General features: G+C 40.3%; 1 protein-coding gene across 2 annotated transcripts; it reads left to right on the top strand.

Annotated features, from left to right (window-relative positions):
* Positions 1–163: 163 nt before the first annotated feature.
* On the top strand, positions 164–14,966 carry TDP2 (tyrosyl-DNA phosphodiesterase 2). 2 transcript variants are annotated; one of them, XM_021696908.1, is made up of 7 exons: positions 164–354; positions 434–519; positions 4,058–4,231; positions 4,950–5,041; positions 6,499–6,617; positions 8,102–8,272; positions 14,049–14,966. In XM_021696908.1, the coding sequence occupies exons 1-7, from the start codon at positions 202–204 to the stop codon at positions 14,328–14,330; spliced, it is 1,077 nt and encodes a 358-aa protein (XP_021552583.1). In that variant the 5' UTR covers positions 164–201; the 3' UTR covers positions 14,331–14,966. The 2 variants fall into 2 exon arrangements, with proteins under 2 accessions (XP_021552583.1, XP_021552582.1); XM_021696907.2 differs by lacking the exons at positions 164–354; positions 434–519 and adding an exon at positions 867–1,049.
* Positions 14,967–16,278: the final 1,312 nt, after the last annotated feature.

Raw genomic sequence — 16,278 nt, 5'->3', positions numbered from 1 at the left:
GTTGTGACCGCGCACGCGCCGTGGGCCCCGCCCCGCCCCGGCCGCCTCTCCCGCGGCGCAGCCACGCCTATCGCCCTCCGGGGGCGGAGCGCGTTTCCGGCCGGGCGGTTGAGGAGTGTGCGCGGGGCGGCGGGCGCCTGCGCAGATGGAACGTCCGCCCTCCCGCCCTGGTGAGGGGCGCGGTGGGGCCGGGACGAGCCGATGGAAAGGCCGAGCGGCTCGGAGGCGGAGCGGGCAGACGGCGAGCCCGAGGTGAAGAAGCGGCGACTGCTGTGTGTGGAGTTCGCTTCGGTCGCGAGCTGCGACGCCGCCGTGGCGCAGTGCTACCTGGCCGAGAACGACTGGGAGATGGAAGTAGGCTTCGCCGCTCTCTTCGTCCTCTTTACCTCGGGCCGGGGGGCGCCCGGGTCTCACGGCTGTGTGTGTTTTTCAGAGAGCGCTGAACTCCTTCTTCGAGCCGCCCGGGCGGGAGAGCGCCGCGGAGAGCCGCCCTCACACGGCGGCGGGGCCCGAGTCCTGGTGAGGGGGCGCGCGGCCGGGCGGAGGCGCGGGGCTGGGGGCTTCTCCGCGTGCGCCGCAGCCGGGGAGGGAGACCCCTCCGACAGGCCGGAGGAGGGAGGCGGAGCGCGCTGTGGAAGAGCGGGGCCCGGGGAGTGCGCGGCTTCCTGGGCCGTTCATTCATTCCCTGCCCGCGGCCGCCGGAGTGCTAGTCTCTGCGCTGCTCGGGCCGGCCAGCTGCCTTGCACGGGCCCGCGGCTTGACCCCTGCCCGTCTTTCCGGGTTGGGCCCCCTCACCCCCTCTTTCCTACGCCGCCGTTGTTACGGGGCATCCAACTTTCGCTCTCTCCAGTGGGCGTTTTCTCTTGCCTTGCGTCCTTTGTAAAGTTACTTATTGACGTAGAAACGGTCGGGGTTTGGAGCCCACGGCCAAGAAAGAACTCTTTTTTTTTTAAGATTTTGTTGCAGAGCGCGAGCGAGCGAGAGCGCGCAAGCATGAGCGCTGGGAGGGGCAAAGGCGGAAGCAGGCTCCCGGCTGAGCTGAGAGCCAGGTGCGGGGATGGATCCCAGGGCTCTGAGATCATGACCGGAGCCCAAGGCAGCCCCGGAACGGACTGAGCCGCGCAGGCTCCCAGGAAAGAATTTTTGAGCCGTCTTTGGTGCAAAAAAGGTGGTTTTGTTACAGCACGGGCACAGGACCCCTGGGCGGGAAGAGCTGCGCTGGGAGCAGTGGCCCATTGTACGCTTTCAAGTTGGGAGGGGGTTGGGGACAGCACAAGCCTCCAAGGTATTTTGGAGCAAGGTTTCCAGGACCTTGAGGGGGCTAGCTATTAGGAAAAGGTCATCTATTACTGTCTAGTAAAAACTCAGTCATGAGACCCTTCAGATGAGTATCGGTGGGCCATATGCTTGGGGGACGACGATTGCCACCATGTAGCTTGGGGGAGGATGGTAGAGATAGAGGAAGTTTCCAAGGGTATTTTTTATACGTTGAAGTTGACTTACAGGATCCTGGGGAGTTCGGCTGAGATTGACTTTGGACCTTAGCAAAGTATTAACATCAACGCAGCTGAGCCCCTAGAGGAAGGTCACTCTGCCTGTTTCAAGGACTTGTCAACGGGCTGTAGGTAGTAAGGAAATTTAACTGTTCTTTTGCCTTTGTTTCCCACATCATTTATTACCTTTGCCTAGAACCTTTTGTTCGACTCTTTCCATGCTAAGTCCTATTTACCTGAAGGCCCATCTTAGACAGGACTTATCTCCCAAGAAGCATTCCTTGATCTCTCAAGTCTGGGTGGGTTTCCCCTTGTAGGTAATCTTACAGCATCCTGCATGATCCCAGTCATAGTAACTTAGTTTATGTTGTAATTGCTGTTTAATATTTTGTCTCCCACTAAACTACCCATTTGGCCAAGTCAGTATCTGTTTTATACATTGTTAATTTCCCAAAGTCTAGTACAATATTTGGCATATAATCTCTCAGTAAATGTATATAAAGTTCTCCCAGATATATGGGCAACCTGTGGAGTTAACTGTTCATAGTGAAGACACTTTTCTCCCTATGATCTTTTCAGCTGCACCAGTTTACAGATGTAGTAAGATCCTTTCATTAGGCTCCCTTCCCTGACTAGCCTCTTATTTAAGGAGGAATTGTCCCCCATCCGCAGTGATAGAGCTCTGCCTCCCATGTTGTAGTATTCGCCTAGCTCAAGCTGGCCAGTCAGATCCTCTCTCCTGGGATTTCCAGACTGGGAGGAAGAGAGCTCAGTCTGAATCTTCCTGTGGAGCTGGAATGGTCACATGCTAACCTAGTATTTGTGGGGAAAGCTGAGAACGGTGGTCTGCAGAAGGAGAATGAAGCCAAGAGAGGTTGAGTCCGTGGAGTCAGATAAGAGAAAGCCTTGATTGCATTTCCTCAGGGATAGCTGCATTCCCATACCTGGCTCTGTGACATGTTTCTGTTTCTTCTCAATTCCTCTATTTTGCTCATAGGAGCCTGAGTTAATTTCTGTCAGTTGCAACCTAAATTGTAACCAGTAAAGAAATTGGAACAGAGGGTCTTGATGCAGGGTGGTGAGTTCAAGCCCTCACTATTTTGAGGGTGGAGCCTACTTAAAAAAAAAAAGTATGTGCAGGGGGTGCCTGGCTGGCTCAGTTGGGCATGCCACTTTTGATGTTGGGGTTGTAGTTCAAGCCCCATGGTCGGTGTAGAGCCTATTTAAAATTAAAATCTTTAAAAAAAAAAAAAAAAAAAAAGACATGGAAACAGAGGAAGTGGATTCCCTGAAATAGTCCCACAGAAAAAATGTGAATCCAGCTGAGTAATGGTGGAAGGGAGGGACCATTAGGAGTTCCCTATCCCAGAATGGTAAACTGGAACGTTTGTGACACAGTTGGCAAAATTTGAATAGGTCTTAAAATTACATAATACTGTTGTATAAGTGATAACTATCTGATGTTCAGTAATGCTGGGTATACAGGTAAGCCTGTCCTTGTTTCTAGGAAATACATACAAAGGTATTTATGCACACATTTCAGAATAAAAAGAGCAAAGCAAGTAAATGTTATGTGAAATGTTAACATTTATGTGGGTGAATGGTGAAAAGAAATCTTTTTACTGTTTTACTGAAAGTCTGATTTTATTTCAAAATAAGTTAAAATAATAAGTTAACTAGATTTATTGTGGTGGTCACATGTCAATGTTTACAAATACTAAATCGTTTTATTGTGCCTGAAAGGAATATAATGTTATATGTCATTTATATCTCAATAAAATTTTTTAATTAAAAAGTTAAAATACTGACATTAAATTTATTAAAGTTATAAATATAAAAACCTATTTCTTAAATTTATGTATGGTATATAACTGCTTGGCAGTCACCTTTTAATAATGGTTTGTCCTTGGTGGGGATTGTGTGAGGTGGTGTCAGGACCATGGACTGGAGCTTGTGCGTGTGGCCTCTCCAGTGTGGTAGTCTCAGGGTAGTCAGACCTCTTAGGTGATCTCTCAGGAGACGGTGTTCGAAAAGGCTTGAGTGAAAGCTGCAAAGTTTCATATGACCAAGCCTCAGAAGTGCTGGGATTTCCTTTCCACCATATTCTGTTGGTCAAGCAAGTCAGTAAGGCCCAGGTTCGGGGGGAGAGGTGTTAGACTTCACCTTTCAGTGAGGGGACTAACAAAAATGGCAGCTGTTACTCACAATGAGATTTTATTCTGTATGTTTCATACATTTCACATATGATTTAAAGTGAATCCAAAATGGAAATCTTACACTACACAGTCTAATTTCAGGTCATAGTTTACAAAATCATTTTAGTGACTGACCCATGTCATTGAGGGATATTGAGTTGGCTCTAACTATGTAAGTGAGCAAACATTTGGATAACACGTAAGAATCTATTTTTCCTTAGTTGTATGACTTCTCTTCTATAGGCAGATACTTTTAGGGTTCTTTTGAAATTTATTTATCTGTAAGATGAGGAGTACAAATAGTTAGAAAATAATTTAGAATTGATCAGAGATGACTTGCAGAGTTGTGTTTCACTGTAATCTTGCCAGTGTTGACCTAACGAATGAGGAGACAACTGATTCCGTTAGTTCTAAAGCCAGTACATCTGAAGGGAATCAGCAAGAAGATGGCAGCGTGTTCTCTCTCATTACCTGGAATGTTGATGGACTGGACCTAAACAATCTGCCAGAGAGGGCTCGAGGGGTGTGTTCCTATCTAACTTTGTAAGTATTATTACTTAGGTTCAATGGTAGCATGATAACGTGCAACGTGGCTTACCTATCTACAAAGAGGGTAACAGTCAAGATCATGGGCTTTGGAATCTGATCTGAGTTCAAAATCTAGCTCTCAGAAGAAACATGTAAAAGAATGGAGAGTGACTGCCTCTGAGAGCAAGAGTGTGGACAAGGTGGGGAGGGAACACTAATTTTTGTTAGATGCTTTCTAGTACTGTTTCACTTAAACTTTGTATGTAATTATTGCTCTGAAAGTAAAATTATCAGAATGGTCTGTATCTGCTACCCACTGGCTCTATGACCTTCTGTAATCCCTTGTGAACCACCGGAGCTCTCTGCAGCTCAGTTTCCTCGTCATGGTTAACTGTTCCACAAGGACTGATAATTTTAAGGCATCTAATGGAGTATGGGACCCTTGTAGGCTCTCCATATACTGATTTCTGTAGTCAGTGATTCCAGTTCTTTTCACTTGAAAGTGTTATGATGTGTGTTTTTCTTACTTAATTTGATCTTTACAGTATTTGTTAAATAGCACAGATCTTTCTCATTTTATAGTTATCAAATATCAGTATAAACATTGAATATTAGGTGCCCTAGGGGGGCAGTAATTTTGTGTTTCTTTTATGTTGTGGTTTTTTGCTAATCTAGGTGTCAGCAAATGAAATAGTATACCTGGGATTTATTATAAATTGATGTTTTGAATTAGGTACAGCCCAGATGTGGTATTCCTACAGGAAGTTATTCCCCCGTATTGTAGCTACCTAAAGAAGAGAGCAAGTAGTTATGAGATTATTACAGGTAACAATTTTCCTGTTATTGTCTTTGTCTTTGAAAAACAGTCAATGAAAGAGATAAATCAAGGTTAGCCTACAGGAGCACACACAAAAAAAAGCAAAAATAAAAAAAGTTTGAGAAAAGTAAGCCAGACACAGGATACTAGAAAAACCATAGGAGAATATGTTTTACAGCTTAATATATGTGAGAAGTATTGGAAATGGATGGTTTTTCAGGAAAATGTAAATTTTTAGCCAAAATTTTGAGACCTGGAGTAATTTTTTAGTGAAATTAATTTATTAAAAATTTTAAGTGTGATAAGTGTGCATTTTGGTTATACTTTTTCTAAAAGTCTGTTTTTATTCCTTTTAATTGATTTTGGGTTTTTTCCTAGTTTTTTGCCCTGAATAGTTTTTTGACTTTCCACCTATTTTGTTTTTACTGAATGCATTTAATGTACCACACACTGGCTACATTCCATAATAGTTGGCTAAATCTTGTGTTTTCTTTGACTTTCACTTTTACATAGTATGTGATTTTAATTTTGATTTATAATAAATTCTCAGTTGCTAAGGAGAAGGTAATCTCTTGTTTCTGTTTTTCTTTCTGTCTTTGTGGGACAATTTTTCTGCATTCTTTGGGGATTTTTTTTGACTCTTCTGTTTTAGATTTCTGTTTTCTGAATACCATGCTATTCCTCCAACTTGGTTTCCTTCCTTGTTTTATTGGGTCTTTTTTTTTTTTTTTTTTTTCCCATTGTGCTGAACTTGTGTAGGAACTTTCAAACTGGAGGACTGTGACCTTCAGTTCTGGAAAATTCTTTCCCTCTCTCCTTTTCTCCTCTGTCCCACTCACCCTCCCCTACCTGCTTGCACACTGCCATTTTTCTAGCCCACCTGCTGTCCTCCTTAGCCCTCCCTTTCCTTCCCTTGTTTCTTCCTTCTCCCCCTTTCCTCTTTTTCTGGTTTCCCTCTGCTCCAGTAAATCACTTTCCACTTTTTCAGCTAGTTTGTTTTCTGAAAAACAGTTGGAAGCTTTTATTCACTGCCCCTCTACTTCTATTCTTTCCTCTTCTTATGATTTTATACATTTCTAAATTTTTTATTCATTTACTATAATTTTTCTGGTGCTTGCATGGTGAGAAGTAAATGCATGTTAGTTTGGCTCAGTGTAAGTCTCATCTTTCCTTTCAGAAATTTCTCAAATTTACTTGCTTGATATTGGCATTAACTATTTTTGGCACTTATGTGAATTCTTTTTCATTTTTATATTTCTTCGATATATCCAGCTATGTTGGGGGGGGCGTAAACATAGGGACTCAGTTGGCTGTCTTCACCTATTTTGAAATAATAGTTTACTTTGAAGATTCAGATCCATTTAAGTATCTGTACCTGTTATAAAACCTTCATTAGGGGAACTTGTGATAAACTGCAAATACTCTTGACTTCTCAGCCTAAATTCTTTTCCACAAACATTTGAAGGTCATGAAGAAGGATATTTCACAGCTATAATGTTGAAGAAATCGAGAGTGAAATTTAAAAGCCAAGAGATTATCCCTTTTCCAAATACAAAAATGATGAGAAACCTTTTGTGTGTGTATGTAAGTAATTTTTTTAAATTGACTTTTTTAAAGATTGAGTTGTTTCTTATAGTTCCATTGTGGTATCTTTTTTTTTTTTTAATTGCCATTAGAAAAAATGTTGTCTCTTCTACATTCTTTTAGTCTTAAAGAACATTGTAAATTAAGTTTTTACACAAATTTCAATACAAATTTGTAAACATAAAATCCTGACCCATTAGGTATCTTCCTAAGAATACTCAAGAATTTACTAACAGTTCACATTTGCTTCCTAAAATGTTTTTTTTTTTCCTGAATGCGTTGCATATGGTACTCTGTTAAACTCTTGAGGCTTACAAGAATGAATCAAAAGATCTTACTCTCCCAGAGCTTATAAATTAGCAAGGGAGAGAGTGTAGTATATAGTAACTAAAATAAAGGAAAGGCATAAATGCCCCTGGAGGAGGTGTAATGATGTGCCATGGAAGTTTAGAGGTAACTGTTAGCTAGATTGTTGTTGTTGTTTTTAATTGAGATATAATTGGCACAACAGTGTATACTTCCAGGTGTACAATGTAATGATTGGATAGATATATATATGTTGCAAAATGATCACCACAGTATCCAGTTAACAGCTGTTGCCGTACACGGTCACAAAATTTTTTTCTTGTGATGAGATTAGCTAGGTTGTTTAGTGAAAGTTTGATGAGGGAATTTGTATTTGAATTGAGCCCTGAAAAATATGTAAGATGTGGGCGTTAAGAAGAGTCCAGGTGGCAGAACCACCATGAGCAAACTTTGGCAAATTGTATATTGCAGGATGTGTGTATATATATATAAGTATATGAGAAAGGACATATATAAGTATAAACGAACATTATATTCAGTTGGGTATAGAGGGCATGAAAAGGGGTAGTGTGACAAGAAGTTGGTAAAATAGGTTGGATCCAAATTACGGAAGGTCATGAATGCCCAGTGTGAAAGAATCTGGACTTGATTCTGCAGGCAGTTAGCTTAAATAATTAATAGATCCTGCATTTTTAGTATCTTAACTGCAAAATGGTAAATGATTCTCATTCATTAAACTGACTTTTTTTGAGTACGTATGTGCCAAGCTCTTGGTAATAGCAGAAAATAAAACAACCATCTTTGCTTTCAAATGACCCATACTTTGTAGGAGAGAAATAATTATGCTGTAATTCAGTGAAGGGAACCTTAAAATGCTATAGGAATATAGCAGAGGGAGCCACTGATTGCCTGGGGACATTGGGGAAGGACTCCAGTGGAGATGACATTTGAGCTAGGTCTTGAAGTAGTAGTGGGTGTTTGCTAAGTAGTCTTCTTTGGGAGCAGGATTATCATGTTACACCTTGACCTAGAAATATGAGCACAGTGCTGGTTATATAGTTTTGCTTTGGTAAATATATACCAATCAGTTGAATAATCGGTCGATTCTGTTATCAAATTTTTCAGCATTAGTGGTTAGTGAACTTTAACTTAAACTATAACTGTTTATCCTGTTGCAGGCAAGTGTGTCGGGAAATGAACTTTGCCTTATGACTTCTCATTTGGAGAGCACCAGAGGGCATGCTAAGGAACGAATGAATCAGTTAAAAACGGTTTTAAAGAAAATGCAAGAGGCTCCAGAGTCAGCTACAGTTATATTTGCAGGAGATACAAATTTAAGGGATCATGAAGTGAGTGACAAAGTCAGTTCTGGGCTTGTGGGCAGATTATTGCTGTAGAAACTAATTTAGGTTTCTTTTGACCAAAGCTGTTACAATGTGTAAGTGACTTGCAAATGCAATTCAGTAAATACTTGGCCTGTGCTGTAGGCCTGGGCACTGGGGAAGCAGAAGCAGTAGGGGCGCTTCCATTATTGGGGGAAAACAGAAATACTGCATCTGAAACAGACAGCACAGAACAATATATGTTGATTAAAAAGAGGTATAGAGAAAGAGTTAAGAAAAGATTTAAGTTTATTTGCAGTTATCTCGAGTTGCAAGGTGAAAAGAACAGAAAGATTTGGCCATCACAATTGTCCCTACCTCTCTTCTGAGTTTTCTTTTTTCAGCTTTTTTTTTTTTTTTTTAACCCCCTTTTCCTGGTACTGCCATCTCCAGGACTGAAACAAAGTCTCTTTCCCCTTAGTTCATTTGAGACGCATTGGGATTTTTCAGGATCTGTAGACTTAGATCATATTAAATGGTAAGCTGGCCTTGCCTTTTCCCCCAACTCTGGCTGAACTCACATCAGATTAGAAGTGAATTGAAACGTTCATTTCACTGTCCTAAGCTCCAGGAGTAGAGGAAGAAGTGAAATGAGAAATGAAAGCCTGTCAGGACCTCGGAAGTGAAGGCAGTATCCTAAATAAAGTGGTGCTCTGCTTCTCTTTATGATTTTGTGCCCTTGTACACAGATCATTTTTTAAAAAGTCTAACTATTGGACTGTTTGCAAATCAGTAACTTCATGGTAGCTGTTTTGTGGTACCTGGTTGACTGACTGACCTGCTTAAAAGAAAAATCTTGTTTTTCAACAAATGGTGTTGGGAAAACTCGATATTCACATGCAGAAAAACAAAGTTGCATCCTTGCTTTATACCCTATATGAAAGTTTATTCAAAATGGATCAATGACCTATTATAAGTAAGAGCTAAAACTATAAAAAGAAAACAAAGGGGAAAAGCTTTATGATGTTGGATTTGGCAACGACTTCTTGGATGTGACACCAAAAGCATAGACAAGAAAAAAAAAAGATAAGATGAACTTTATCACAATGAAAAACTTTTGTGCATCAAGGGACATGATCACAGAATGAAAAGGCAGCTCATGGAGTGGAAAAAATATTTGCAAATCCTATAGATGACGAGTGAGTAATAATATAATTAATATGATATTGATATTACATGAAGAATTTCTACAATAAAGAAACCACCTGATTTAAAAATGAGCAAAAGACTTAAGTAGACATTTTTCCAAAGAAGAAATACAGATGGCCAGTAAGTACAAGAGAAGATGCTCAACGTCACTAGTCATTAGAGAAATGTAAATCAAAGCCATCATGAGATACTACTTTACATCCATTAGCATCAATATTAGCCAAATGCCAGAAAATAACAAGCGTTTGCGAGGATTTGGATTAGAGCCCTTGTGCAGTGCTGATGGGAATATCAAATGGTATGGCTGCTGTGGAAAATTGTGTGGTGATTCCTCCAATTTCCATATGGTCCAGCAATTCCACTTCTGGGGTGTATACCCAAAACAAAAGCAGGGTCTTGAAGAGGCATCGGTGCACTGTGTTCATAGCAGCTAATATTATCCACAATAGCTAAAACACGGACACAACCAAAGTGACCATTGACAGATGCATGGATAAGCACAATGTATATGCGTGCAGTGGAGTATCATTCAGCCTTAAAAAGGAAGGAAATACAGCATGCTACAATATGGACAAACCCTGGACATTACGCTAAGTGAAATAAGCCAGTTACAGAAGGACAAATATTTTATGACTCCTCCTATGAGTTTCCTGAAGTAGTCAAAGTCATACAGACAGACAGTATAATGGTGGTTACCAGCTAGGGGAGGATGGAATGGGTAGTTAGTATTTATTGGGTACAGAGTTTCAGTTTGGGAAAATGAAAAGGTTCTAGAGATGGTTGGTGGTGATGGTTGCACAGTTTCGTGGATGTACTTAGTGCCATAGAACTGTGCTAACTTTTACATATACAGGCATACCTCAGAAGTATTGCAGGTTCAGTTCCAGACTACTGTAATAAAGTGCATATTATAATAAAACAAGTCAAACAAATTTTTTAGTTTCCCACTGCATATAAAATCACGTTTATACTACTGGAGTCTATTTAAAGTGTGCACTGGCATTATGTCTAAGAAAGCAATGTACATACCTTAATTAAAAAATACTTTATTGCTAAAAATGCTAACCATCATCTGAGTTTTCAGCCAGTTATAAACTTTTTTGCTGGTAGAGGGTCTTGCCTTGATGTTGATCAGGGTGGTGGTTGCTGAAGGTTGGGATGGCTGTAGCCATTTCTTGAAATAAGACAATGAAGTTTGCTGCATTGATTTGACTCTTGCTTTCATAATTTCTCTGTACCATGCAATGCCTTTTTTCTTTAAATTTTTTATTGTTATGTTAATCACCATACATTACATCATTAGTTTTTGATGTAGTGTTCCATGATTCATTGTTTGTGCATTGCACCCAGTGCTCCATGCAGAACGTGCCCTCTTTAATACCCATCACCAGGCTAACCCATCCTCCCACCCCCCTCCCCTCTAGAACCCTCAGTTTGTTTCTCAGAGTCCATAGTCTCTCACGGTTCGTCTCCCCCATCGATTCCCCCCCCTTCATTTTTCCCTTCCTACTATCTTCTTTCTTTTTTTAACATATAATGTATTATTTGTTTCAGAGGTACAGATCTGTGATTCAACAGTCTTGCACAATTCACAGCGCTCACCATAGCACATACCCTCCCCAATGTCTATCACCCAGCCACCCCATCCTTCCCACCCCAACCCCCATTCCAGCAACCCTCAGTTTGTTTCCTGAGATTAAGAATTCCTCATTATCAGTGAGGTCATATGATACATGTCTTTCTCTGATTGACTTATTTCATTCAGTGTAACACCTTCCAGTTCCATCCACGTTGTTGCAAATGGCAAGAGCTCATTCTTTTTGATGGCTGCATAATATTCCATTGTATATATATACCACATCTTCTTTATCCATTCATCTGTCGATGGACATCTTGGCTCTTTACAGTTTGGCTACCGTGGACATTGCTGCTATAAACATCGGGGTGCACATACCCCTTCAGATCCCTACATTTGTATCTTTGGGGTAAATACCCAGTAGTGCAATTGCTGGATCGTATGGTAGCTCTATTTTCAACTTTTTGAGGAACCTCCATACTGTTTCCCAGAGTGGCTGCACCAGCTCATGCGATGCCTTTTGATAGCATTTTACCCACAGTAGAACTTCTTTCAAAATTGGAGTCAATTCTTTGAAACCCTGCCACTGCTTTATCAACTAAGTTTACATAATATTCTAAATCCTTTGTTGTCATTTCAACAATTTTCACCAGGAGTTGATTTCATCTCAAGAAACCACTTTCTTTGCTCATCCATAAGAAGCAACTCCTGATCATTTCAAGTTTTATCATCAGATTGTAGCAAGTCAGTCTCATCTTTAGGCTCCACTAGTTCTAGTTCTCTTGCTGTTTCTACCACATCTGCGGTGACTTCCTCCACTGAAATCCTGAACCCCTCGAAGTCATCCACAAGGGTTGGGAGTCACCTTCTTCCAAACTCCTGCTCATGTTGATATTTTGACTTCTTCCCATGAATCATGAATGTTCTGAATGGCATCTAGTATGTTGAATCCTTTCCAGAAGGTTTTCAATTGATTTTGCCCAGATCCATCAGAGGAATCACTATATACAGCAGCTATAGTTTTATGAAATGTACTTCTTAAATAATAAGACTTGAAAGTGGAAATGACTCCTTGCTTCGTGGGCTGCATAGCGAATGCTCTGTCAGCAGGCATGAAGACAACATTTATATCATTGTCCATTTCCACCAGCTCTTGGGTGAACAGGTGCATTGTCAGTGAGCAGTAACATTTTGAAAGGAGTTTTTTGTTTTGTTTTCCTGAGCAGTAGGTCTCAACAGTGGGCCTAAAATACTCAGTCAACCATATTGTAAACAGATGTGCTGTCATCCGGGCTTTGTTGTTCCACTTGTAGAACACAGAGTAGATTTAGCATAATCTTTTTTTATTATTAAGCTTTTATTTTAATGCCAGTACAGTTAACATACAGTATTATATTAGTTTCAGGAGTAAAATACAGTGATTGAACAATTCCATACAGAGTTAGTATCATTCTGAAGGGCCCTCGGAGTTTTGGAATGGGGACTGAGCATTGGCTTCAACTTCAAGTCTGCAGCTGCATTAACCCCTAAAAGAGTCAGCCTGTCCTTTGAAGCTCCAAAGCCAGGCACTGACCTCCCTAGCTGTAAAAGTCCTAGATGGCATCTTCTTCCAATAGAAGGCTGCTTCATCTGCATTGACAATCTGTTGTGCTGTTGCAGACACCTTCATTAACTCTCCCAGCTCGGTCTTCTGGAGAACTTGCTGCAGCTTCTCCATCAGCACTTGCTGCTTCACCTACCACTTCTGTGTTACAGAGATGGTTTCTTTCCTTAAACCTCAGAACCAACCTCTGCTGCCTTCAGACTTTCCTTCTGCAGCTTCCTCACCTCTCATCCTTCATAGAATTGAGAGTTAGGGCCTTGCTCTGGATGAGGCTTTGGCCTAAGGGAATGTCGTGCCTGGTGTGATCTATCTAGGCCACTCAAACTTTCTCCGTATCAACAGCAATGCTGTTTCACTATGCATGTGTTCAGCAGAGTGGCACTTTTAATTTCTTTCAAGAACTTTTCCTTTGTATTCACAATTTGGCTAACTGCGTAGGGCAAGAGGCCTACAATTTGGCCTATCTTGGTTTTAGATATACATTCCTCTTTAAGCTTAATAATTTCTAGCTTTCGATTTAAAGTGGGAGACAAGTGACTCAATTTCAGTATTGTGTCTCAGGGCACAGAGCGGGAGAGAGAAGAGGGAAAAGCTGCATTGGGTTTTTTTCCTAAGAGGAAACCTGCTCAGTGGAGCAGTCAGAACACACACAACATTAAGTTCACCGTCATATGGGCTCAAGTACTATAGTAATATCAAAGATCCTGATCACAGATCACTGTAACCAATACAGAAATAGTAAGAAGGTTTGAAATGTAAGGATTCCCGAAATGTGACACAGAGACACGAAGTGAGCAAATGCTGTGGAAACAATTGCACCAGCAGACTTGCTCAATGCAGTGGTGTCACAGACCTTCAGCTTGGAGAAAACACAGTGTCTGTGGAGTGCAATAAAAGGAGGTATGCCTGTATTTTACCACCGTGAAGTGTTTTTAAAATCCTGGAGTGTGAAGAGGGAGGAGGATTTGATACTAAATTTCAAATGAAACTGAAGGCAGTTGACCTTAGTCGATCACATACATGGTATACGTCTACATTTATAGACTAAAATAGAGTAACAGTTTTGCCTCCTTTTCACTTGTGTTCATTTTTCAAAAACTAATAGCAATAACAGAGGCTGTGAGTTTCCAGCCTTTTAAGTTTTATCGGCTACCCAGAGTTTAGGAATCTATTTACGGCAGAAGAGAAGGGCAAATTCCAGACCTCTCTGGCTGTTTAGGTATTTTTATATTACCTACTTACTACCATACAGCAAAATACATTTTATAATATATTTAATATTAATACATAATCTTGCATTGGGGCAGTAATTTGTGACGTTCTGATTTGAAATGTTGCACTTAGACATAATAGTGAAACCTTTTTTAGTTGAGGAGAAAAAGGACTGAATCTTAAAGATTTCTTTTTCATTTCAGGTCACCCGATGTGGTGGTTTACCCAGCAACATTTTGGATGTCTGGGAGTTCTTGGGCAAACCTAAGCATTGCCAGTATACATGGGATACACAGATGAACTCTAATCTTGGAATATCTGCTGCTTGTAAGCTTCGTTTTGATCGAATATTTTTCAGGACAGCAGCAGAAAGTGGCCATATCGTTCCCCAAAGTTTGGACCTCCTCGGGTTGGAAAAACTGGACTGTGGTAGATTTCCTAGTGATCACTGGGGTCTTCTGTGCAACCTCAATGTAATCTTGTGAAATGCTTTCCAAATAAGAGTTTTCTATCTTCTGAGTAATTTTGTTCTGGATTTTTGTAAAGGTAATTTCTACCTGTCTGGAAAGGTAGGTTATATGGAGGAATTAATATACTACATCATTGTAACAGAAGAAAACACTACTGTGATTTTTATTTTGTGGATTGTGTCCTTAAATTTCAGAACTAAATATTGATGTTTATTTAAATTAAAGCATACAGAATATGAGACTTCTTCATAAAGGCCACCAAGACCGTCAGAGCTCCTAATACTGCTCAGAGCTGCCGGCTGGTTCTCAAGCAGGGCCATATTGTCCCTGGGCTAGCCTTTATATTTTATTTTTAAAATCAGGCACTAAATAGTTTATATTTTAAGTAAATCTTTAAAAATAAAAATAAGAGGTTATTGTGTTTGGGGGAAGTGGATCTTTTAATTCAGGTAATCTTAAATGAAAAAAGCCATGATTATGTCCATTTGAGTAGATGGCAACTGTCCTATAGCAGACTCTATTTTTGTCAGTTAAGAGGATGTGATTGGTAAGCTATAAATGAAATCTTCTGATTTGAAATTCCTTTACTTTTTTTTTAAGATTTTATTTATTTATTTATTTGAGAGAGAGAATGAGATAGAGAGAGCATGAGAGGGGGGAGGGCCAGAGGGAGAAGCAGACTCCCTGCTGAGCAGGGAGCCTGATGCGGGACTTGATCCCGGGACTCCAGGATCATGACCTGAGCCGGAGGCAGTCGCTTAACCAACTGAGCCACCCAGGCGCCCATGAAATTCCTTTACTTTTTAAAACTCATGTTTGTCAACATGTCGCTGTTTATGTTGCCAACAGAGGCAAAATTAGGCTTGATAATGATTAAAGTCAGTGTTCTAGCTGCATTTAGGCTTTTTTCCTAAGAGAAAAATAAATGTTTAAAAGGAATAGCCTTTTAGTTTTACTTCTTATAAAATTGAATTATTTTACAGGAGAGGGATAAGGAGCACTTTTTAAACGTGCTTTAAAGAAACTTTTCTCCCTGTAAAAAAAAAAATGTACTTTAAATAAAGAATTTTACTTGTTTATAGTTTGTTTTAGTATGCTTTTGTGCCCATGATGGGATTGAAGTTTTTACCTGCTTCCTGTTTCTGGCCCACTGTTGCTACTCACCTTTGTGAGGAAGAAAACTGCGTCTATGAAGCTTCTCAAGTCACCAAGAACTACCAAGCATACACTGACAACCTCAGTGTAAAAAAGGAAAGCCAGGGGGAATAATTAGAATGAGAAGTCACAGAGCCTCATTTTCATCAGGGGTGTCAAAATTAACAGCGGAAACACCTAAAAAAAGACAAGCTGAATTTATATATAATATTCCCTTTGTAGTGACAATGGAAAGGAGATTTGTTTATACTTATTTAATCATTTCAAATGAGAATGCTAATAGCATACATTATGGAGGCAATAGTTCATTTATATAGGAAAAGGATGTTTTTGGCATAAATTGCTTATTCACTTGGAAGAATAATTGTTGAAAGAACCATACCTTACATCACATTATAAAAAAAAAAATTTAGATGAATGAAAGGCTAATTATAAAAAATAGAATATATAGTACTGTGTATTAGATTAAATAATTATCAGATTGTTTGAAAACCGGGCGCCTGGGTGGCTCAGTTGGTTAAGCGACTGCCTTCGGCTCAGGTCATGATCCTGGAGTCCCGGAATCGAGTCCCGCATCGGGCTCCCTGCTCATCAGGGAGTCTGCTTCTCCCTCTGACCCTCCTCCCTCTCATGCTCTCTGTCTCTCATTCTCTCTCTCTCAAAATAAATAAATAAAATTAAAAAAAAAATTGTTTGAAAACCTTGAAAGCATTTCTTTTTTTTTAAGATTTTATTTATTTATTTGAGAGAGATAGTGACAACTAGTGAGAGAGAGCACAAGCGGGGAGGAGAGGGAGAAGCAGGCTCC

Source organism: Neomonachus schauinslandi, chromosome 8 (genome assembly GCF_002201575.2).
Source record: "Neomonachus schauinslandi chromosome 8, ASM220157v2, whole genome shotgun sequence".
NCBI classification, from domain to species: Eukaryota; Metazoa; Chordata; class Mammalia; order Carnivora; family Phocidae; genus Neomonachus; species Neomonachus schauinslandi.
This window is presented reverse-complemented; position numbering and strand designations above follow the sequence as displayed.